The 24,754-nt window shown below is 59.1% G+C and overlaps 1 protein-coding gene across 1 annotated transcript in view; it reads right to left on the reverse strand.

Moving 5' to 3' along the window:
- Nucleotides 1-441: 441 nt before the first annotated feature.
- SLC2A4RG (SLC2A4 regulator) overlaps nt 442-24,754 on the reverse strand; it is a 26,840-nt gene continuing 2,527 nt past the window's right edge. Inside the window, exons 2-10 of the mRNA XM_019548101.1 lie at nt 23,886-23,946; nt 22,570-22,840; nt 8,079-8,188; nt 7,094-7,338; nt 6,791-6,891; nt 6,161-6,422; nt 4,869-4,985; nt 3,429-3,553; nt 442-2,372 (exon numbers count right to left, since the gene is read on the reverse strand). Of these exons, the coding sequence (XP_019403646.1) occupies nt 2,261-2,372; nt 3,429-3,553; nt 4,869-4,985; nt 6,161-6,422; nt 6,791-6,891; nt 7,094-7,338; nt 8,079-8,188; nt 22,570-22,840; nt 23,886-23,946 (1,404 nt within the window). The 3' untranslated portion in view covers nt 442-2,260. The remainder of the gene's footprint in view (nt 2,373-3,428; nt 3,554-4,868; nt 4,986-6,160; nt 6,423-6,790; nt 6,892-7,093; nt 7,339-8,078; nt 8,189-22,569; nt 22,841-23,885; nt 23,947-24,754) is intronic.

Consider the following 24,754-nt stretch of genomic DNA (forward strand, 5'->3'; position numbering starts at 1 on the left):
AGGGAGGAGAGCGCACCACGCCACGGGCACTGCCAAGAGCCCCTTCAGGCTTCCCCAGGCAAACGCCCCACTTGTCCCGGCAGCCAGGAGTCGACTAGGAGCCTGACAGACCAGCACCTGCCCCTCTCAGGCACAGCAGAGGGGGCTGCAATACTCCAGGGGCGCTGAGCTCCCATCCTACTGCACAGGCCTTTCCCAGGGCCCCTGAAGCGCCTAGATCCTGCTGAAAACCGTGGCCCTGTTACACCCCCTCCCCAGCTGGCACTGAAGAGATTGCGCAGCTACCGACTGCACAAACTCCGGGGTGCAGGGTCCGGCCCGCTGACCTGCGGGCCGAGGCTCAGGCACAGCCCCAAGCCGTCTCTGCCGCATGCTGGGGCAGATGCTGAGGACCTTACCCAAGAGGAGCCGGGGTAAAGAATACACATCGCCACCGCGGGCTCCAGCAGCAAACGGACCTTCATTAATACATTCAGAGAACAGGGGCTTTCCTGCCCGGACCCCGGCAGGCGGCACAGTCGGATCAGTAACAAAACCAAGTGAATCACGGGACCCGGCGACGCTACAAGAACCCAAACGACGGCTCAACAACAACAACAAAATCATCGGGCCACACGGACATGCACGCACACATCCAGGCGTTCACAACGGACCGTTTTTGGGAAGAAGGTGGGGCGACCTCAAACATGAGCAAACACCACTGGACTCTCCGCACCCCTGCAGTTGAGACCGCTGTTGGGCAGGTTAAAACTGCACTGAAGGTGGGCGCTCTGCTTCCCGGTCACGAGTGCTGCCTGCTTAGAAAACCGGGGGGGGGGCGCTAAAAATTTGGGGGGGAACACCTGGGAGAAGAGGATTCTGGGAAATGTAGTCCTTAAAAAAATATAGAAGCAAGGAGGCATGGGTTGGGAGAGGAAAGGATTGGGCTTTTGGCCCTCCCTCGATCTCTCTGGCAGGTCCTGGGGGAAGTATTTAAAATCCGGCTGGGCAATAGATTTTATTTAAAAAAAAAAAAAAAACAACACACAAAGAAAAGAAAAAAAAAGAAACCTCTTTGTGCAGTTTGACTTAGTGCAAATGGGCGACTTGACTCAGGCACTTCCCGGAGCGGCGCCCCCAAACCCTTCGCGGACAGGGCAGGGCAACCCCTCCTTTTTCTTTTCTTTTTTTTTTTTTTAAAAAAAGTTACAAAGTCTAAAAAAAAAAAACAACCTCACCCTGGGGAGTGGGAGGCGACCAGGCGCCGCCTCAGCCCTTGGTGCCCCCCGGATCCACACACCGAGGGGGAAGGGGAAGGGACAGGGCAAAGGGAGCCAAGGGGCTGCTGCTGATCCAGGAGGAAAAGCTCAGCAGGAAAAGTGCATGAGCTCTCGCAGGCACAGCCGGGTCTTGCCGACAGGTGCTGGTACCCGCCCGCGGCCTTCTGACGCACCCCGTCTGCTCCAACCCCCAGGGCTCCCCGCAGGGATGAGGCAGATCCCGGCTCCTCGAAACCCAGATTTGGAAGAGACGCTGCCGAACGTGAGGCTGCGTCAGGTCCATTCTTCCGCTTTCAATAATGGAAGTGGGGCAAGGCTCCAAAGCAAAATTACAGCCGGGAAGGCAAGGGCCTGTCTCCCCTCCCCACCTGGACAGCTTTCAGACCCAGGCCTATTCTCCTCCCTTCCAAAGGGCTCAGGGTCCCTGTGTCCCAGCCTGAGCCAGCAGTTTCCAAAACTAGATGGGCCCCCCAGCTGTACCCAGACTGGCTCCCTGGAGGCACCCGGGCAGGAGGAGGAGTGGGAACGTAGTGGCAGAAATGAGGGGGGAGGAAATAGCTTATCTGAAAGGAAAGAGAAAGAGCTCGGGGGTGTCAGCGAACGCGTGCACATAAAGCTTCCGCCAGGCCGAGGCTGGACGCGGGCAGGGGGAGCTGGGGCGCAAGTGGAAGAACACGGCTAGGGCCCAGCCCATGAGAGGCTGCAAGCCTGGCCGCCGCTGCGCACGTTCCTCCTTTTTAGAGGACCCCCCCATGTCCTTTCACACCCGCTCTGTCCTCTCCGGCTCCTCAGGGCAGTGCAAGGCCGAGGGCTCCCTTCCCTGAGTCTGGCCCGTTGCTGTCAAGGCCCCCGGGGGGCAGGGAGCAGGAGACAAGGCTCCAAAGGCACTTGAAGTGCAAAAAAAAAAAAAAAAAAAAGAAAAAAAAATGTGCAAGGAGGAGGAGGAAGAGGAGGAGTCGCTGCTGACTTCCCAGAGCCCGGAGGTCCCAGCAGGGCGCTGCTCAGTCGACGAACCGCTGGCAGGCTTTCTTCCACCGGCATGCCGTGCACCACATGTCCCGGTTCTCCATGCCATACACCTTGCGGCACTTCTTGGCCTCCCCACGGGGTTTCCTAGGAGAGAACAGCAAGGCCCATGAGTCAGGGCCGCGAGTCCAGGTCTTGGCACCAGAGATGGGGACTGATGCCAGAGCTTCCCCAAGCCATGGCAGAGGTGCCTGGTTTGAGACCTGTGCTTTCCCTTCCTCTGCCCTTGCAAGGACACTTTGCAGCCTTTGAGAGCCCTGGCCTCAATGAAGCCACAGGGGTGGGGGGCGATGCACCACCGCAGCTGGGCATCAGCTCCCTCAAGCAAAAGGCAGTGGCATCGGGTGCGCCAGACCCAGAGGACCGAACGCTGCAGTGATGCGCATTAGTGCACGTCTGCCAGCTCCTGGCACAGCTGCACGTCAAGGACATCTGCAGAAAAGACCTTCCCCACAGCCAAGTCCCCTCCCAGCCTCACTCCTCTCGTCACAGGGGCACCACTGTCCCGAAAGGGCTGGACCTCTGCCTCTGGAACATGCCAACGACAGCGACACATGAAGCAATACATGTCCAGGGGGAAGCCGGTCCTCAATGCCCACGCAGCCCCCGCCTCCCTGAGCCCAGCTGCCCCAGAGACACCAATGTGCATTCACCTGGCACCACTGCAGTGGGCACTACACATCAGGCCTGGCCTCCAGGATCGTTCGTGCAGGCCAGGAGGGCTCCTTCCTTGAGGCCTGAGACCAGCATCGGTGGCCAACTGCAATTTCTGCCCCGCACTCCCCAAATCACACACGGCCAGGGACAAGGCATCAGCCCTGCCCAAGGCTGCCCCATGGCCCAGGACTGCCGTCGGGGGGCTGGAGAGAGCATGGAGATGGCACTGTGACCTGCGGCTGTGGGTCCAAGCAGCTTCCTGCCCACCTGGAGCTGGGGCCGGGTAGGATGGAAAGCTCACACACCCGAGGCATCCGGCTGCCCACGGGTGCGGGTCCTCCGCAGGCTGGCAGACACGGCTGGCTGGGGAAGCATCAGGGGTGGCTTATCGCTGGAGCCACCGTGTCAGATAGCCATGAGGTGGCTTCCGGCTGCGGTCACGCAGGAAGGGGCATGTTAGTTCCCGCTGGCAGCATCTCAACTCACCTCATCCCGGAGGCCGGCTTCGGTGCAGCGGGGGCCGCTGGCACGTGCGGCTTGATGACAGGCAGGTGAGGGATCTGCGGCCGCTTCTCTCCCACTCCAATGGGCCGGATCGCAGTCAGGCAGCCCTGGGGAGAACAACCCACCGTGAGACCGGGGCATGGACGGCGTGTGCGGGCAGACCGCTGCCAAGGCCGGGCTGATGGTACAGACTGAATCCAGGGTAGCGACACAGGCCTGTGCACACAGAAGGGCAAAGCTCCCGCCTGAAAAACCGAGCAGCCAGAGCCAGCGAGAGCATGGCACAGAGGAGAAATCCACATCCCAGGGATGCAGCTCAGCAGTGACTGCCTGCAGGGTAGGACCTGGAGGCTGCGGCCCATGTCCCAAGCCAGAGCTGGCTACAGCTGAAGGGAGATGGGGTCTGCTCCATCCTCCAGCTGACGACGACGCCCCCTCCCTCCCCAAGCAGGAGGCGGCACCAGGCAAGCAGGGGCGTGGGCTGATGGCAGCAAGGAAAGCAAGCCTAGGACAGAGCCACAGCAGCTGTGGCCAGGAGGTTGGGGACCACTCCAGGTCCCACCCAGGTTCCTATAGATTAGATGCTCTGCTAGATTAGATGATCCTGCCTCAGGCAGGGGGTTGGACTAGTTGTGACCTCTGGAGTCCAACCCCAGTGCTCTAGCATCCTACCTCCCAACTTCTAAGGCTGGTGATGATAGCAGGGACTCCTGGGTTTTTCTCCCAGCTCTGCCCCAGGCAGAGACCACCACCGGCCTCCAAGGAGCCCCAGGCTCCCTGGGCAGACAGTGCTGCACTAGTCTGAGCATCACAGATCAGAACTGAGGGTCCAGGCCAGCTGACAAGGGCCACATCCTAGCCCAGCCTTCTTCCTCTGACCCTCGTGGAAGCAGCACTTCTCACACCGCAACGCACCCCTGCCCAGCGCATCGCCAGCCACACCATGAAGCCAAGCCCAGTTTGCCTGACACGGGACGTGGGCACCTCTGCCCCGAAGCATGACAGTTCTGAACACGAACAGGTCACTGGCCCAAGCAACACCAGCCCTCCTTGTCTGGGGGGCGCGGATAGGAACCACACCCCCCCTGCAAAAGCTCAGCGGCTTCTGTGAAACTCAGCTCGGGCTGCCGAGAGGCAAAATGCAAACCTTCACAGGTTTGGGCACTGACCACTGCTCAATCCTCCTGGCCAAGCTGCTGGCACTTCCCTGATGGACGCAGAGCACCCCACTCCGAGTGCACGCCATGCTGGCACCCCCAGAACAGGAGCCCCACGGGTCCCAGGCAGCACTCTGTACCACTCAGGGGTGCACTCACTGCAGTGCCTGCACCTCCCACTAATGCAGCCAGCCAGAAAGCCTGGCCTACTCTTCCCTGCCAGCCAGGCCCTGCAGAGGGGAGAGGGTGCCATCTGCTTACTCACCGGGGACCCTTTAAAAACAACCGGTGCCTGTGGCGATGGCTGCTGCCAGGAGATGCTGAATCCCAACCCACCGGGCAGGGTTTTCGAGACGGCCGAGATGCTCACGGGAGCCGTTGCCTGAAAGCCACAAATGTAACCAGCAAAGGATGAGACAGCTGGGCACTGTGTGGCCACGGAGAGCTGGGAAGGGGTGCAGGAGGGAGGGAGGGAAGGTCTTGCCCCCACGGCCCCAGAAAGCAACAGGCTACTTTGCCAGCAGCAGCAACGCCCGGCAAAGCCCCGGTGGGAACAGTGCAGGGGCAGAGGCAGGTGCTCAGAGGGGACGACAGCTTGGCTAGGCTGAGCAGGCCTCACAGGCCACGGTGCCCTGCAGTGCTCAAAACAGGCCTCTGAGGCACCTTGGTGGGGCAGGGAGGGATCCAAGTCCACCTAGAGCTGGGCATGGAAAGCCCTTGGGCCCTTCCTGACACTGGACGTTTGGGTTTACACAAGCAGAGTGGTGTGCGGCGACACAGGGGCTGTTCTGCTGCTCCGGTGTCCCACTGATATGTGACAGGCGCTGGCAAGGAAAGAATTGCAGCCCCCGAATGCTGCACGCAGCAGGCTAGGAAGGCCTCTCCCGCAAGCCCAGCCAGCAAGCACCAGCCCTTTGAACATCCACCCTGGGTACCAGCGCAGCTCCGGGAGTCCATCGCATGCCCTCTGCCTATTCTCTCAGCTGGACTTCAACTTCCCTCACGTTTTTACAAGCACTCTCCTGGATTCAGATCACATGGACAGGCTCCTGCCACCCTGCTCATGGGCACAAAGCTGGGAGCAAACCCTCCCACCACTGGACAGCCTCGCTCCAGCCCACCGGACAACGAGAGAAGAGCTAGGAGCCCAGAATGAGCGAGCTGGTTCTTGCAGTGGCGAGTCCCACAGGTGCCTGTGGTCAGCAAAGGCAACTCCTTGCCAACACCCCCACCAGAGTTTACAGCCACGCAGCTGAGTCTGCAGCACGGCGCAAGGACACAGATGTTCCCCAGCCTGCACGGGTGGAAGCCGACATGAGTGCCAGCTGCAAAGGCTCACTGAAGTTTGCCGAGTAGGGTCTGGGGCTCCAGCAACATCAACAAACAGCACGTGGAAAATACTCCCTGCCCAAGAGCCCCTCCGAGCCAGGACCAAGGCAGGAGGCAGCCGCATGCTGATCTGGGCAATGCCCCAAGGTGTTTTGCCTCTGGCCAAGGGACCCCGACCTCCCAGCCCTTCCCACCCATGCCCAGCCCGTCCCTCCCCATGCATCTCACCTGATAGGCGTGGTCAGTTTGGACGTGGCACAAGTTCGTGGGCGCCGAGTGGCTGAGGGGAGACACCAGGGAAACTTCGGGTTTCACCAGCAGGGGCGGCGCACTCTGCACCTCCGGGACGGGGAAGGCCGGCGGCACCGAGGAGGTTGGGGACACGGGGGTGAGGCTGGATAGCCCATCCGTCAGGGAGTCCACGTTGACATCCAGCTCTGTGTAGTAGAAGTCCTCCTCACCATCGCTCTGGTCCAGGTCAGCTTTCCGGCTGGGTGAGGGAAAACAGAGATGGCTGTCGGAGGCAACCCCTAGTTTTGCGGGTCCCGGGCTGGCAGCTGTGAACACGTCTGGACAACCCAGTAATGGCAGCAAGAGAGGTGGCGCTGGGGCCTGGGGACAGGACAGCTCAGAGCTCTCTAGGAGCAGACGACGGGACCTCTTTCCAGCCAGACAGGGCTCCAGAGCGGAGGGCACATAGACAGGAAGAGCACTGCGAGCTGCCAGCCAAGCACGCGAGAGATTTAAGGAGGGAGGGAAGCCCCGCTGGAAACAGAGCAGGGAGCTCCGGCACAGCCCGGGGGGGAACACCACTGACCCCCTCCAAGTTCCCCAGGCGCCGGTGGCCCCTGCACCTACCCGAGGTGGACAATCCGGATGTGCTTCTGCATCCCTGAGGAGCTGCTGAGCACCTTGCCGCAGCTCTTCCACAAGCACTTGAACATGACCTTGGTGGAGTTCTGCAGGGGCAGAGAGAGACAGTGAGGCTCACGGCTCTCCCTCCGAGCCCACCCCACCCAAAGGCCCTCGCCGGGGCAGTGGCATGAACCCCCAGCCTGGGTGGAGGGAGGAGATGCAGTCTAGTGGTCTGAGCAGCTCTTCCTGCCAAAGGAGGCTGCCCCCATCCCCTCCTCACTGTCCCAGTGCCTACTGTCCCCCTACCTTCCTCTTCCGTGGGATGGGATCGCCGAAGAGGAAGTGGGTCGCCTCGGTCTCCTCTGTGCTGTCATCCAGCGGGGCAGCCGGCAGGAAGCTCTTGGCAGCATCGCTGGGAAGCGGAGGCGAGGGGGTGGACGGGGTCGAGCGGTCGCTCGGCAGGTCCCAGCTCCAGTCCCCGCTGTTATTGCTGCTGCTGCTGTAGCTGGACGACATGGCCGAACCGTCCTTCCAGGCCTCGCAGCCGGGCTCTGCCACAGGAATGGAGGGAGAAAGGGGTCAGGTTTTATCCCCTCTAACACTTTCCTGGAATCCTAGGGGCTGAGATAACTTCGGGGCCAAGCAGAGGGAAGGGGAAAACTGGGGCACAACAGCCCCCACCCTAATGGCAACCAACCCCCCGTGGGGTGGGTTACACCATCACAACAGCCTGGGGCAGAGGCAGGTAGATGCCTGTCCCTGACAAGTGAAGCGATTTCGATAGAGACTTCTTTATTTCACAGGAAGCTCAGACCCACCTGGGTCTCCACTGCCCTCAGCTCCAAGCCCTGGCCCAGCCCAGATGCTGGACCTCGCTGGAGGGAGAGGGAGCAGAGGTCCTGGGTCTGGCTAGAAGTGCTGCACCCAGTCCTCATGCCAGGCACGACTGAGCTCAGTGAGTCTGCGAGTGAGGGGATGGGACGTGGAAACCCACAACAGCAGGGCACCAGACCCGATGACGCAGGACATGCCTGCCAGTCCCCCATCCCATCAGCAGCCAGGCGCTGAGGACAGAGGTCCCCTGCAGAGGTCTTGCACCTTCCAGCAAAGCGCACGGTGCTGGCCCCTCTCAGACATGGGGGCACAGGGGAGCCCAATCCAGCTGGACCATCTGCACGCTCTTAGATGTAGTCTCGGGCCCAGAGGATGTCCCATAGTGTCACCCCACGGGGCAGCAGCGTGCACCTCACATTCAACCTTGGACCCTGCCCTTTGCGGGCTGGGCTGTTACCTGGGCTGAAGGCGCTGGCCGGGTTGGCGAGCACTAGCGGGCTGGTGGACAGGCTGGTGAGGACCGCGGCAGCCATGACCTCGTCGATCCTGGCTTTGCCCGACAGCTTCCTAAAAGACAGAGGAGGCGAGACGACACCATGTCAGGGCACTGCCTGCTCCCAACACCCCCCTGCCATGCCAACAGCCCCAGACAGTCAGAGGAGAGCAGGGGCCCCTACGCACCCGGGACAGAGGGTGATTTAGGCCAGCACAGATGCCTCCTGGATCCCAGGCAGCTACATGGCAGGGAAAAGAAAGCAAGGGGCCCCAAAGAGAGATGGGGCATCCCAAAGCCTACGGCGGCAGCAGCAGGGGTCCATGCACCCACCCCTCCAAAGCTGGCACCATTTTAAAAGCCCTTTGCTCAGGCAGCCTGCGACCAACCAGACCAAACTAGTCATGGGTGTGAGGAGGGAAGGGGGAGCAGGAAGGAGCATGGGGGGGGCACTTTATCTGGGTCAGGGTTTAACTAGGAAAGCCTCCTGCCTGGGAAGGGAGCAAGGGGCAGAGAGAAACCTCAGGGGAAGCTGCTCCCTGCCTTCCACTCCACTTCAACCCGCGCTTCCACTGCGTTGGGCCACGTGGCCCATCAATTCACCCCCCTCGCAACCCTCCTCACCACCCACAGCAGGCAATCCTCCGCCGTCCCGCTTTAGCAGCAGGGAAATCGAGGCACGGAGCAGTTAAGTGACATGCCACAGCGTGTCCTCGTCTCAGAGCACGAAACCCATCCACCCTCGCTCACCAGTAGGAATTCGAACCCATGCCAAGCAGATCAGTGCCCCCCACCCGACTTCCTGGGGTGCCGGTGCCAGCCCTGGGAGCAGGGCACTGAGGGTAGGGACTGCTGCAGAGGCCCCCAGGCTCCCCTGAGCCCACAGCCGGCTCCTGGGGGGCCTTCCCCAGCCTGCCAAGTTCAGCAGGTAGTTAATTGTCCTGTTTCATCCTAACCGGGTCCGCAGGAGCATGGAGGGGCAGCAGACCAGAGGCTGGAGGGCAGGGCAGGATGTTCTGCTGGACCCAGAAGGGGAGACGAGAGCAGCGGGAGAAACACTGGCATTCCCCACAAAGCACCCACTTTCGTTTGGTCTGAACTAACACTGTGGGCAGGGCGAATCCCTGCCTGCTGGCTGGGGGACGGGCAGTGTGGACTGGATGGCCCAGTGCCAGGCTAGTTAACTGTGGTGGCAAGAGCAGCAAAGGAGCTGGGCAGCTTCTCCCAAAGCGTTAAAGATGGTTTCTTCCCATCCTAAAATAGATGCGAGGCTAGCATGGGGGAGGGAGGGAGGGAGAGCGGGGAACCAAGCCTGTTGCTGCTCTCCGGGACGCGAGGGTGACGACACAAAGCCCAGAATACAGGCAGTCCTTGGACATACGACACAACTGGTTCCTGAAAACCTCGTCTTAAGTCGAAAGGTTGCGATGTGGAACCGATTTTCCCATAGGAAACAATATTATAAATGGGGGATCGGTCCCTGAACCAAAGACCTGATACCTGATTTTCACCAAAAATAACTCAGAATTTTGTACTCGATCGATTATAGAAGAGTCATATAGCTACATTAATGTATTTATATTGTAAATAGCAATCATATGGATTTGGAAAGACTTCTTTGAGGTGACTTGGCTGGACTTTTTGAAGGGTTCTTGGCTGTGGGTTTTTCGGGAGTCTCGTCTGCTTTCCTAAAGAAAGCGTCCAAGGAAGTTGGACAGATGTTCTCCAGGGGGGTGGGCAACGCCAAATTTGTTCGCTGGCAGGGCACTGGATCAAGCGTCATAAAATCGAAACCAACGTCGTGGAGTTGAAACGGTGGCCATTTATAAACGTCGCAAGTGCCGTCCATTGCAACTCGAAACGTTGTAAGTCGAGGCCTGCTCGTGAACAGAAGGGGTTTCTGGTGGCACGGGCCTGAGCCCACCTCCCCTGCCAAGTCAGACCGAACACGGGGCACGGCTGTAGGAGGCTGCGAAGGGTCAGCTCCAGGGGGTTTAGAGGCAGCCGCGGGAAGGGCAGGCGCTCAGGTGCTGTCAATGCTTACCTGCCTGACTGCAGGCCGACCCAACCTCCCAGAGCCCCTAGGCCACACAGCCCTCCCATGCTTCCAGCCAGGCATGGGCACCCTCCGCACCCCACCATGCAGGATCCCCAAGTGTGGGAGGCTCCAGGCGGCCATGCCCGTCTTGGCTTCACCATGACCCAACATGCCTGGCACCAAAAACCAGACCACAGCTTCCCCTTGGCTCCTGCTTCCAGCTCCCAGAAACTGCGCCCAGGCTTCAGAGTGCCAGCCACAGGTCCCATCCCCTCCTCGCTGCAGCCACCTCGGGGGAGAGCAGGGGACCAGCACCTGCTGCCTGATCCTCCTCAGGGGCTCGAAAGCAGCCAGGAGGCTGGGGGAGAAGGCAGTCAGGAGGGAACGGGCCAGGGTGGAGAGATGGATGGTGAAAAAACAGGCCAAGGGTGGACCTGGTGGTTTATCCTCCTTCTCGGGCTCCCGGGTTCTACCGCAGCCCGGCACCAACTTGCCCTGTAATGAACCACACGACGTTTTCTGCTCCAAGGTTAATATTTACCAGGGCGATACGGGTTTCCCAATCCCCACAGCTTGCCAGACAGTTGCCAGGTGCAGACACAGTTTGCTGCTGCCTGCCTAGGTCCAGGCTTGCCCTGCCATCCCGCCCCGTCCCTCCCACGGCACGGCGCGCTCCCACCTCCGGCTACCTCTCCCCAGCTCAGACACCCACAGCTGCTCACAGCCACCGTGTGAGTGGGCGCTCGAGGAAGGAAGGAAGGAAGGAAGGAGGGTGCTGGATAGCTTTCCAGCCCAGCCACTGCTAAATGCCCTCCAATGGGCCTTGTGCAACGGCCACCCCTTTCTCCCAGGCCATTGCAGCGTCCCCCACCACAGCTCTGGGGCTCTAGGAACGGCTCGTAACAGCATGGAGGCAGCCCTACCAGTCGCTTCCTGTCCTCTCTAGGTTTCTCTGCTGCCCCAATCTCCCAGCATGACATCCAACATCCTCTCTGCTCCGCACTGGAGACAGAAAGGTAAGTTTGCAACTAGAACACCTTCAAAATCACTGCCACCATGCTACAACCTGGCTTGCGATACCCACCACGCACTTCACCCCCCGCCTCTGCCAGCAGGTCTCCCCAAGGCGCGCTCTCCCACACCTGGTCGACCCCTCTGATCTATTAGAGAAAGGTGCAAAGAAGAAGGGAACGTCTTTCCCCGGTTCTTCTCTCCCGGTTACCACCTCGGCCAAGAGCAAGCAGCCCGGGAGGGGCCTCGGAAGAGATTTACAGCCCCTGAAATTCTGTTGGGGAAATAAAAGTCAGGCACAGTACTGAGCGTCCCGACAGCCACCACACCGGGCTCACATTTCCAGCGCCCCACATCCAGCAGGGAGATGCACCAGCCCTTAGAAAGGGAGCCTGGCCAGCTGGAACAAGGCACTGGAACAGGACGTAATAAGTTTAGCCGCAAGTTGTGCAATGCTATGGACCGGACTGGCAGGCAGCTGCACGGCGGGGCGGCTGCAGCTCCACGAAGCTTGGCAGGAGGGAAGAGACCGCACCGCGAGGCCCTGCAATTGGCTCCAGGGAGAAGCCATCCCTCACTTGTGATTGATGGGGCAGAGCCAGGCTCCGCTGACTGGCTGGGGTAAGGGGTGGAGGCTCGGTGCAGCCTGCTCAGCAGAGGTCGGATCTCAACCAGGCCAGTTTTTAATCAGATGCATTAAACTAGGATAACGAGATGCATGAGGGCCGCTGGCTTCTGAGGAAGCAGCAAGCTAATTAGCATATGCCAGGTCCATGGCAGGATGGCCTCCCCCTGGACACACGTGCCAGAAATGCCCCAAGCTGTAAGAAATGGCTCCGGGAGCAGTTTTAGCTCGGAGCTGGTTTTGAGGCTATGGAGGAAGGAGCTGGACTGGACAATTAGGAAGAACCTTCTCACCAGGACGGTGGTGAAGCACCGGACCAGGTCACCCAGGAAGGTGGTGGCGTCTCCATCCTTGGAGGTGTTTAAGACCCGAGTAGACAAAGCCTTGGCTGGGATGACCAAGTTGGGGCTGGTCCTGCTTGGACTAGATGTCCAAGGGACTAGATGGCCAAGGCTAGGCCCCTTCCAACGCTAATTGTCTATGAAAACCAAGGCCCTGGGTATCAGTGTCCCTTTGGCACACCGCCCTCCAACTACAGACCCTTCTCCCGCGGATGCACTGAGGCTGTGTATTATTGACCACTTATTGGGGCTCACCCCAGAAGCAGCTGCCCAAGACTTCATTTGTGTTTACAACTGTTCAAAGCCAACAGCAGATCCCAGGAGAAAGGGTGCTCGCCCTTGGTACACACCGGTCCATGTGAAAGAGTTGTAAACGGCACAGTAAGAGAGAGCATGGCAATGAGTCTCTCCAACACCACCAAGTCATCCAGCAGAGCCAGGGAGAGGCGGACATGCCATTTCTCACGCTTCTATGGGAGAAAGGGGTTTAAAAAGAGATATCCAGGTTTCTGACAAGTCCTTTGCAGGGACACTGCCAGCTTGAAGCTGAGACGTGAAGAAAGCTTTCCTCCACTCCCTTCCTAGCACAACCCCAGATTAGCCAGCACAGGAGGAACTCATCCCGTAGCCCAACTTCTTGGGGCGGAGAGACGCCTCGTCCTCCCTGCATCTCATCCAGCCCCATCGCTGCCGTCTAGGCAGCTCCACCCCCAGGGCCGGCACGAATGCTGCAGAGAAGCACATTTTGCATCCGAAAGACGCGCTGCCTTGAAGGAGAACATCTACCTGCGCACGGGGTCTGAGGACGGCCCGATGCAACGGGGGCCATGTTGGAGCCACGGACCTCCCGGCGGGCCTCGGTGATTCGCCCCGTCCGCGCCCTCCCGGCCCGCGCGAACCACAGCAAACCACCAAGGAAAATTTTTTTTTTTTTTTTTTTTTACTAAAAAGTGAACAATTGCACTTAAGGGAGGGCCTGACACCTGGCCTATCACCGTCTCTATGGAGACTGGTGGGCCAATAGCAAGGCAGTTGCCAGCTCGTTTGGCAGCTTCGTTGAGACCCAGCCAATCGCAAGCCCCTTCTCCCCCCTCCCACACCACTTCCTGTAGCAGTGTTTGGCCCAGCGCAGCCCCAGAGCCAAAATTAGTACAGTCGGCAGCTGCGGCTGAGGCTGCCGGGAGCCAGATCGGGGCGGAGAGGAGGGGGCAGGGAGATGGGCCTTGGCCCGGGAGCCATCGCATGAACTTCCTGTCGCAGCCTCTCCGCACGAGGGCCAGGAGCTCCGGGCTGTGCCGGCTGCCTCGCAGGAAAGCTGCCTGCCTGCAGGCTCTGCCGAAAAAACCCTCGCCCCAGGGCGAGCCCAGCTGCAAGCCAGGAGCGGGGACAGATGGGCTGCAGCCTGGATAGTGCCGTCTCCCCTCCAGGGCAAAGCAAAGGGCTGCGAAGGACCCTATGGGACAAGTTGTGCTCGCTGCACCCTGCCCTCAGTTTGACGCCCCTGCGTCGAGAGGATCTCCCCCAGCCCAGCCCAGCCCACCCTGGGGGTAACTGGGAGGGAAAGCCGAAAGCGAGCACCCCCCATACACATGTGGGAACCGACCCAGGAGGATGGGGCAGACCTCCTCCACCATGCCTCCCGCAGGAGGGCCCTGCCAGCACACTCAGGGCTCAAACACCAGGCCACGGGGCCTCAGATACAGCTCCAACGAGATCCCAGAGCAGGGAACGCCACCGTCCTTCACACAGAGCAACCAACAGCACGGCAGGTCCTTGGCAAGGGGGCGGCACGCTCGCACCATCACAGTCGCTTTCAGACCAAGCTCCAGGCAGAAGAGGCAGCGCAGCAGAGCGGCCATGGCACTCGGCTTTCTTCTTGTCCTGCCTACCCACACCATCAAGCTTTGGAGGGCAGGGACTGTCTTGCTACAGTTTTGTACAGCACCGTGCACCAGTGCTGATCTCAGCCGAGGCCTCCAGGCATCATCATACAACAACCCTTGCAACTTGGAGACGGATCCATCCTCGCTCTCATCCTAGTCCAGAGACCAAAGGTCCCCGCAACGTGCATGGTGTTACACTCCTTCTGATCAGCACCATCCCCCTGAAGGCAGCAGAGGAACCCCTGCATGCTTGGCCCTACTTGCTAGGGGGCCAACATGCCACAAAGTCCCCCTGCAAGAGGAGAGGAAATGAGGCACCCGAGACCAAGCGTCCAACCTCCCCCAGGAGGCCGAGGCTGGTCGCTAACAGGATAACAACCCTTTGCTGAACAAAGACAGTTCAGTTTGCCTGGAGGCGACGTATCTGCCACCCGAGAAGCAATAACTCCAAAAGGCTGCATTGCATCCCGAGTGTAGCCCACCCTCGGCAATAACAGCCCGACAGCTACAACCGCAGGGAAAGGACTCATCGTCTTCTGCGCTGTTTCCATTGCTTCGTTATAAACCTGCAGACAGCGTTTCTTCTCCCTCGCACGCTCTTACCCGTGCCTTTTTACTTGTGGCAAGTCTTCAAGCAGGGACATACCAGCTTAACTCAAGATGTAAACGTTACACTGATTTAGTTCGGGGAGTGCAAAAAGACTTGTGCCAGAGCTCAGACCAGGTTTCCTGAGATTTCGCTGAAACTGCTAAAAAATAGGTTGGAATTCAACCGAAACAACAGCATCCACACAACACCCGGCCCAGATGTTAATTAAAAGTAGTGCAGATGTGCGCCCAGGCAACTATGCTTATTTAAAGTTCCATCCCTTTAAATAATAAAGCTCTAACCGACAGAACTAGGTGGAATTTGCTTCTGTCTGGGTGAAGCCGCTCACAGGTGCGGGCAGCAGAGACCACAGTTAGCTAGCTTGCGCTCCCTCCACAGGCTGGATGCTGATTTCGCATGCAAGGAGAAAAAAAACCAGCGGCTATGTGACCACTCAGCTCAGCCCCTGCCCCTCCCCACCCCGTCCCAAACCATAACGTTTCCAGTGAGCCCTTAGCGTGCATGCGGTCCTTCCCTGACTGCAGAGACCTGAGGCAGGATCACGACTCAGGCTTCAAGTCCTCAAAGTGTCCTGCTACAGGTGCAAACGTGAGGCGGTACATGCTCAAGCTGGCCTCGGGTGCAGCTGGGAGATGGGGGCAGACAACGGGTTTAATGCTGCCGGGGGGGGGGGGAGGAAGAGATGCTTCCTCCCAGGTTCTAGTGGAAAACTGAAGGTGTGCGGCAGGTTGATGGAGGCAGGGCGCTTCGGAGAGATCTGCCAACTTGGGGAGCTTTCCAAATGCTGCAGCCAGTTCAGGAGCTACCCCACAGAGAGCAATGGAGTTGCACCAGCTTGCAACTGAGCCCAAAATGTTCCCGTCCGTGGAGTCCAAGCCATGGGCCACCTGCCACTCCTCCCGAGCACATCCATTACCCGTCGCCATTCCTCCACCAGACAGGGCTGGTGACAGGAAACTCAGTGGACAGAGCCCACTCTGCACCGGGGGTTGCTTGGGGTCCGTGTCCAGCTTCTGGTCCTTCGGCCTCACATGCTGAGACTCTTCCTCGAGCCTGGCCAGGAAAAAACCAACAGCCAAGACCATAGGCAAGGAAGTCAAATGCAAGGCTGAAGCTGGGGCTGCAAAGGCACATTAGGGTGGAGGAACCACAGTGTGAAATAACACAGCCCTGAAAACAGTGCTGACAGCTTCTCTGCTCCTAGAGGGAGAGAAACCCCCTCTCCACCCTCCCTCGTGCGCTACACATCCCAGCCGACTGCACGACAACCACAGGCAAGGGCCGAACGGCACCTGCTCCTCCGATACGCAACAGAGGGGAAGCCCCAGGGGCTCGATCACAGCCATAAAAAGACCAGCGTCACGTCACAGAGAAATCAGACCAGCTAGATTCTGCAACTTCCTCTCCGAGGCGGCCGCGAGACAACCTGCCTCTCAAGTGTTTGCGGCGGAGGGAGGACAGCAGCAGCGAGGAGCATGCGCCCAGGCATGGTGAAGAACCAGGCAATCCACCTGCGGCTGCTTGAGGAAACAGGCTGCCACTTCCATCCCACTGTCCACCATGCCCTCTGCATCGCACTTTTAACTAAGAGGCAGCTCAAGTGCCTCCGGGGGCTCCTTAAAGGCAATTGCAGGCATGCCTTGCTCCTGAGACCTACTCCACGAAACTGGGGACATGAGAGGGAGAATAGCAGGACACCCATGCTCAAATGCCCAGATGGTCAGAGAGGGGAGGGCAGGCAGCCTGCCCATCCTAGAGAGTAGCAGGTGAGAAGAGGAGGTGTCAAGAAAGAATCGAGTGCAGCAGAAGGAGAGAAGACAGGATAAAAAAAAAAAGCAAGACAACACGTAACTCTCAGCTAGGAACCTTCTTCACTTCTAGACAAAACTGCTTTGGTTACAATCAGATCCCACTGCAGAGAAATACCACTTGACAATTCCTTAGGTAAATACATCTACAAAGTCACAGCCCACGGGCTCCCTGACAAGCTCCCAGCATGGGCTGCGAGGCGTCAGCCTCTCTGCATTAGCTCTTCCCAATGCACCCGGGAGTCCTGCTGCCATAGAAACAATAAAGAGGGTCTCTCCAGGCTCTGGTGATAAATCCTACCTGCTAACAGCCCAAACACTACACCTCCGTGCACCTGTTACTCCTGGAAAGAAAAAAAAAAAGTGTCGTGGAGTAAGAATCTGCACCCCCCGCCCCATAGAGTTTCCAGGATTAAAACATAAGATCCTCAAACAGCCGATGTTCCTGGAGAGCTGGGATCAGTCTGTAGTCTGCTCCCGGGGGACAAGCACATCCCACCTGGAGAGACCCTCCCAACAGCCCCGATGCATCCAGGCGGACAGAGGACGACCTGCTGCCTCCCCCATCCTTTCCCCCAACCCCAGACGCCCTCCAGAACCAGCGGAGCTTTGAGGATGTGCGGGAGCAGGAGAGCAACCGTGGGAGCCAAGTGCGGGCCTGCGGTCGGTCCGTGCAGCTGAACAGCTGGACTGGGAAAAGCAAGGACGGGCTGCGTGAACGGCTGGGAGGAGCCAGCCGGGCACGGGGCCAAGCAGAGTTGTTTACTACTGAAGCGATGCCTTAACAGGCCTCGTTAGCTTATTCCACCTCTGTCTCCTCCCTGCACTTCACGCAGGCCGTGCTGGCTGTGCCTCGGTTCAGATCCAGCCACACGTGCACAGCACGAGGACCGGCACGCCCTGCGTGGCAGAAGTGCCAGCTCTGCCCGAGCCGGGAAGCAGCCTCCTGGAAAGCTCAGTGACAGCAGAAGCCATTTTGCAATCCGCTCCGAAACCTCTGCCCTGGAAAAACGCTCCCTTGTTTTCCAGGAAGGAAACCGCTTGCAGCACATGTCAAACCCCTCTGCCTCGCTCCCGCTCCGGCCACAAATGCCCGCAGAGCGCCTCCCAGCCCAGCTGCGCTCCAGCCGGGGAGTCGAGAGGCACCGTTCTGTCCTGCCCACAGCGAGGCAGCGTTGACCACAACCAAGCTGGGCTAGGCAGCTGGGAGAGCTCAGACTTCAGCATCTTCCCCTGCATTTGGGTTTGTTAGGAAGGCAGGCCTGTTGGGCAGAACACAGGCCTGAGATTCAGGGCTGCGAAGGGTGCCATGGGGGACAGAGGAGCTGAGAGGCAGAAATCGAGGAGCATGCTGATAAGAGACCTTGGACGAGGAGTATAGGGAGGAACGTAGTCCCAGGCTGAGGAGTCCCCCCTTGGAGGGAGGCTGCACTTAATGCCATGCCCAGGACTCCTGGAGCTATCATCACGAGAAGGAGGTATGCCAGAAGCCAACAGCTCTATGCTGATCATGCCGATGTCCAGAACATCCATGGGCTAATCCATTACATTTGCTCTAGTTTTATGGCTTGGATGAAGCAGGTCCCAAGTGCCCGAGAGTCAAGGTGCAGGGAGCCAGGCCTGATGCAGGAAACCCAGCTTCTTGCCACCAGACCCCGCTAAAACCCACCAGCCCTCTGGACAGAGATTAGCACAGGGCCGCTCACCGAGGCAGTCAGCATCCTCCCGCAGCTGGCAGGGAGGTCATGTTCTACCCTGCCGGTCCTACGCCACACCAGCATATGGTTTCCACGTACAGTCAGCCCCACCGGGAAGTGTTATTGTTCGAGGGCTCCCATCCATCGCTCAAAGATGGGTACCGATTCTTTCGTCCAGAGCGGAGTCAGCGACATCTCTCTCAGCCAGTCCAGATGTGCAATACCAAGTTTTGCAATAAAAACTGCTTTGCCCAGATTTGATGCTTCCAGGTTTGCTTTTTGGAAGATGCTTGAATACTTATATGGATGTCCCCTGGGAGCCAGAACACGTTGCAGCGACTCCACGAGGGAATCGATGCAGGACCTTCAAGTCAAGTGGCTCTCAAGCACTGCAACTAAATTTCCTCTGTTCTTGGAGTTACATGGCCAACACTGCAAGCTGCAAGGCTACGCAGCCCTGGGTACTTTGTTTTTGCTGGTTAAGGACTGTATTAAAAAGAACAAGCACGCAAAACACTAAACCAACTACACTGACAACTGCATCGAACTAATCAGATCATGGTGACAGCAGGGGCCGAACCAACAGCTCACTGAGTTCTAACAATCAAGTCACCCAATTAATACTGCCGGTAATCACGTTAAATCCCAACGGTGACACAAGAAAGAACAGCTGCACTGGAAGACGAGCTCTCTTCTTTTAATCCAAGGACTTGCCTACTCTGGGAAGCCGTAGCAAAATAAGCCAGGGTATGACTTGAAAGTGGGAGAGCTATGCTGCACTCAGTCCCTGTACAAATGCTTTTATCCTGCGCTCCGAGTGCCTGACTGCAATTTAACTTAATCCCTTTCCAACAAGCTATTTCACAACAGCTATTCTGGGCGACTTCCCCTTGTAGACAAGCCCTAGACCCCAACTACAGCTCCCAGTAGAGCATGACATCAACCTCGTCGTGAACCACAGGACTCTCTGTTCTGCTTAGGATCCTTCCCTAAGGAAGATCATTGCCCGCTACAGGCGGTGAAATCATCTTGGCAGCCTTAAGGAAGTCCCCAGGCCAAGGTGAGCTTCACTTGAGCTGCGCGTTCTCATTTCCTCCTTAAATCTCGCTGCTGCCGCTCTGGGTTTCTTTCCGACTTCCTCTCTTCCCCACAATAGCACAGAACTTGTAACACGAACGGAGGTGGCAATTACTAAACTACACACACAACAGCCGCTTTTGAGCAATGCCACTTGCTGATGACAGATTTGGGGTGAGCTCTTAGGGAGCCGTTTCCCCAGCGCTGTACGGCCACATAGCCAAGTCAAAAAAAAAAAAAAAGGGGGGGGGGGCAGAAGCATCCCCTACACAGGACAAGAAGAGGAGTTGGCATTTCTGCTTCATCTTCTGGCATCGTTAGCTCTCGTAAGGGCTGGTGTGAGAATGAGGTGGGGGCAGTTCCCAGCAAGCAGTCAAGGACAGGTGGGTCACTTCAGATGCAGGTGCTGGCCAAGAAAATGGGCTTCTCTTCTGCAGGGTCCTGATCTAGATGCTTCCTGCTACTTCTAGGGTCACCTCTGGCACCAGACAGGACACGCTGGAGGTCTGGGTATGGTCAGACTGGGCAGTCTAAATTTAAGCCTTCCAGGTCACACTGAAAAGTCCCGTCCGTGGGCAGGTCTCGCCTCCCAAGCTCTGTAGTTACAACTGCATCATGGATCTTCTCCAAAATTACACAAAACAACAGGATGCGTCTGGAGCTCATGCCAGAAAAAACTGGTACCAGGCTTCTGCCTTGGGGGAACAGCCTCTGGGGGCCTCGCCTGCTTGTTCCTTTAAAAAAAACCCACCAAAAAAAAAAAAACACCAAAAACCAAAAACATGCTTCGTCCTGTCCTGCCCCACAGACATTTTCTTATTTAAAAAAAAAAAAATCACAACACACGTCCTGGCCTCAGGCGAAGAGACATGGGATGCTGCCAGAGGAAGGAGATGGGGCAGGAAGGGGAGAGAGAGATGGGGCTGACAGTTTTGGGTTGAAAGGGGCAGTCACAAAGTGACATCTGGAGATGTCAGAGCAGCTCTGTCTCCATCGGGATAAATCCTGCTGGATGTCAGGCGATCCAAGCTTTCCCAGGCCCAACTTCAACTCCAGCGTGTGTCCCTCATCCCCCCACCCCCCTTGGAGGCTTCTGCTACCCAGAACACCCAGGCTATTGTGGGCCCGAGGCCACCCCTCCTCCCTGGGACATCAGGCGCAGTTATTTCGGTCCAGGAGGTATGCAAGTCCAACCGTTACTGCAAGCACCAGCCAGCGACTCGGCGCAGCTCCAGAGCAGAGCGGCAGCAGTAAGCCCAGGCTGCCACCATTTTCGTACATCCAGCAGCCCCTCATGCTCAGCACCCAACTCCAGTCTAGGATATCCCTGCGGAGGATTACAGACCCCCCTCGCCAGGTACAATGCCGTTCACTCGACACCGGAGCGACACTTCTGCAAAGAGCTAAATCACTTGCCGCCTGCAAGAGAAAGCGGGACATGATTTTTTCGACATATCTGAAATCAACTGGGGGAAAAGGGAAAGGTGAACTGGATTTTTCCATGCCTGACTGGGGCAGGCCCTGGCAGCAACAAGCTTGCTATTGTCCAAAGCAGGCTGGCAGGGGTGCCAAGGCCTCCTTTACAGGGCCAACCAAATAAAACTCTGAAAACCAAGTCTGGGCAGTGTGTGCCAAGCAGCTGTTGTGAAAAACAAGCTCCCCCCACACCCCCCATCACCATCTTCTGGATTGGTTTCAGAACTTGCAAGTGTGATTTACAACTCGGCAGCTCCGCAGACGACGCCTGTTCGCCTCGTGGGAAGGCATCAGGTAGTCCCATTGGGCCAAGCAGCAGACAGGCAGATCCAGTGACAGGCCTGGCCTGCCCCTTTTGCTCCATCCCCTCCGGCTCTGCCCATGCCCGATGCCAGACTGCTGTCCCCCCCGTCCCCAAGCCCACCAACCCTCCTGGAGCGCATCCAGGCTCTCCCGATGCACTCCTGTTCCTCTGCCTGGGCAAACTAGAATGGAAAAGCCACTTGCCTACAGCTCAAGAGAGGCCGGGAAACTGCACCTCGTGGCAGCCAGCAAGGAGCTCAGCCCAGCACAAGGCTGCCAACGGGGAACATACGACCAAAAGCAAGGAGGTAAGGCAGTGAGCGGGTGGGAACACGGCAGGAGGCTGGTGCCAGCAGCTGATGCCATCACCACGCCAAGGAGACAGCTTTTGCAGCCGTTCTTCGGGCTTCAAGCCCCCCACCGTCTACTGTCGCCAAGGCAGCTGCTGAGCTCCCCGTGCCGCGCATCCAGCACAGAGCCAAGCTGCACAAAGGCCTGTTGTCAGACCCACGGAGGCGAGTGAAACGGTGCATCAACGAAGCTCTACAAGACAGCGACCATGAGCTGTGGGCTCTCGACTTGCCAAGTGTACCACGGTCAGCCGCCACGGGGAAGAGGGCTGGGAAGTAACCAGGTGCCCAGCCCTTCCGGATTTCCTTACAGAGGCCACAGGTCTACCATGCCCCTGGAGATGGGAGCCTTGTCTCTGGCAGCGGCCTCTGTTCCCGGAAGAGCAGAGCACGGCAGACCCAACACCCAGCAAGGGTCCAGTTGCGTGTGCAGGTTCCACGCTCTCGGTTCATGCCTCCAGGTCCTGGAGCCAACTCTCCCCCTTCCTTCCTTCCCCCTCGTGGCCTGAAGCCTTCAGTGGCACTTACCGCCCCCAACCCTGACAAGTGGCTCTAGCACGGCCTCTAGGTCAGAGAAGCAACATCTGGCCTGCTCTGCTGTCACCAGCAGGCACTGATCTACCTTGGTGGCAGCTCCCAGCCCAAGGGAGAACGTCGTTTCCTTCTCCTACTGAGCCTTTCTAAACTCAGGCAGCACACAGCCTCCCTCCTGTAATCCAAGAAGATTACCAGCACATAATTGCCTCCCAATTAGGTTTATTTTTAGCCTGGTGTTTCCCCACTACAAGAGCTGCGTGCAGTTAAGTGACATGTCAGTGCGCTGCATACCTGACAGAGAGCCCGGCAAGCACAGCCAGCAGCCGCCCCCCAGCCCAGGCCAGACTGAAGCCTCCAGGCAGGGGAGCAGCTGTCTGCTGGCAGAAGTGCAGGATGTAAGGGGACATGCGCAGCCGTGGAGCCCCACGGAAATCAGGGCGCTCATGTGCACCCGTGCACAGCTACTGAAGCCTCCACCTGTGGCAGCACCCAGCCCCGGGACAGGGAAGACAGGGTGGCTTTGATGCCCTGCACAGAGCCCTTCCAGGAAGGCAGGTTCCCGGCTTTCCCAGGCCACACCTGCTAGACATGGTTTGCCTTGCTTAGCTCAGCTCTGCCACGGGCAGGCCGTGCCATTTCCACATCCCCCTGCACAGGGAGGCAGACACTGTGCCCCCACCCACACCGCCAGGTCCCTACCTTTGTCTGGGCACCGGGATGTAGGCGGATTGAGGCGGAGGGCTCTGCTCCAGGTCCAAGCCGAGGAGCCGCAGCACTGCCTCCTTGTCCGACCCCTCCAGCAGGCTGGGAGCCGCGGCAGGCGGCCCCTGGCGCTCCTCCACCTTCCTGCCGTTCAGCACCAATGGGTCCGTCAGGCGCCTCAGCCGCCCGTTGGCTGGCTCGGCCGTTTCCAGCAGCCCTTGGCCATTAATATGGAGAGGACTCTGCAGGCGAGACCCAGAGAAGAGCGCTTAAGTGCTGGGGTAGGGATGCAAGCAGAGGCCGCGGGGTTACGAGACTTTAGGGCACAGCGTAGCAGCACCAAGGCAGCGCAGGCGCTGGAGCCTCCCTCCGGGGTCACTCCCTAAGCACAGGCTATGATACCGCTCTGCTCACAGATGCTTTTTCTGGACTCGAACTCAGGGGCTGCGATTCCCATGCAGAGAAACCCTGGGCTACCAAAAAGCTCCAGGACACTGCAAATCAGCAGTGCCTCGCAGCCACTCTAAAACAAACACGCAGCACTGCTCCATCCTTGCCCTTACAAGCATGACAGCCCCTCCTGCAGCCCAAAATCCATCCCCTCCGACAAGCTGGACCGAGGAGGGACTCGGGCACGCAGCCGCGTCAGGTCGGACGGGACAAGTGGCCTGTGGGAAGCTTGCGCTGGCTGCCACGGCTGCGGCTCCAGCCCGTCAGGGCCGACTCGTTGGCTCTTTGCAGCAGGGCTGATTTCTGCACCTTTCCCTTGATAGAGCAAGGAAAACAAACCCCAAAACCTCAAGCTTTGTCTCGTTCTTTCACACGTGCTGGATGGGAGGTCTGCAGTCCCCATCCGCGGCAGTCATGCCGTGCTGCTTTCACACCTCCGCACTGCACAGCCCCCCCCGCTTCAGCGCCAGGGCAAGCAGGGGAGCAGCCAAGCGTACAGGACCTTTGCTTTATCTCGCACAAACAGAGCAGGTGCAGACAGAGGCGACCGCGGGGATCACTCTGGCTCGAACCAGAACCTCTAGCAATTTGTCGACAGAGCCCCTCCGAGCTCTCGCTCTGCCCCAGCCAGGGAACACTTGCAGCGGCTCGCGGACATCGCCGAGGCCAGCTCTCATCTTGCACACTCAGGCCCCGAGCTCAGCGCGGGCTCTGCGCTCCACGCGCTCCGCCGGTTACGCTGCCAGCCGCTCTCTGTGCCCGAGCCACCCGGCTGGGAAGCCGGCGCAGGCGGGCATCCAGGAGCTGCTGTCGCAGAAGCGACGACAGCGGAGACGTCCTCGCTTCTGCAGGGCGGCACTTACCGCCCCGTGGGACTGCGCCCACGGCACCGGGGAAGAGAGGCTTGCAGAATTCGGCCAGCAGCTAGATGGAGCACGCTCACCAAGAGCGGGAGGGGGAAGGACACTATCTGCACGGCCTGCCTACAAATAGCTGAGCCCGCCAGAAAGGAAGTGGCGCAGAACAGGACCCATCTGCTCCAGACATCGGCTCTCAGCCTTTCCAGACTCGAGGACCCCCCTTGGAAAATGCCAGCTCTTTCTTGTCACTCGGGGGAGCCAAGAGAGACTCTCCCGTTGCAAAGACCTCCGAAAAACCACAACAGGTCCAAAAAATGCCTTTAACCCTCTGGAGTCCTGGTGGAAATCCCTGGGTTTATCTCGCGAATCACGTCCGCACACACGGCCGGGCTCGCGCGGCGCGGCACCCCCGAAAGGATCTCGAGGCATCACGGGGGCCGTGGCGCCCTGGCTGAGCGCCACCAGCTTGGGGCACAAACACGAGCGCCCGCGGCAGCTTTGTGGTTTCAGATCAGCTCCCGCCTGGGCTGGCACTAGCCCGCCGGCAGGCAGAGAGGGCCGGCAGCCTCCTCGGAGCCTCCGCGGACGGGCTGCGCCTTCCCCAGCCCCAGGAAAGCGACGTCTCTTCCCGCCGCCTGCACCGCCACCTCCCGGGGAGGTCGGAGCCCACCCAGCCCCCGGGCCGCGGCTCGGGCAGGGCAGATGCACCTTGCAGGCTCCCGGCGTAGGTGCGGGGAGCCGGCTCCGGCTCCGGCTCGGCCCGCCACGGCGGCCCACGCGGCTCCGCAGGGGGCGGCGGGGGCAGGAGCACCCGGCCCGGGGCCCCCGAAAGCCTCGCTGCTCGCCGGCTTCTCAGCGCACGCGGTTTTCCC

Source organism: Crocodylus porosus, unplaced genomic scaffold (genome assembly GCF_001723895.1).
Source record: "Crocodylus porosus isolate Cpor-Errol unplaced genomic scaffold, CroPor_comp1, whole genome shotgun sequence".
Classification (NCBI taxonomy): Eukaryota; Metazoa; Chordata; order Crocodylia; family Crocodylidae; genus Crocodylus; species Crocodylus porosus.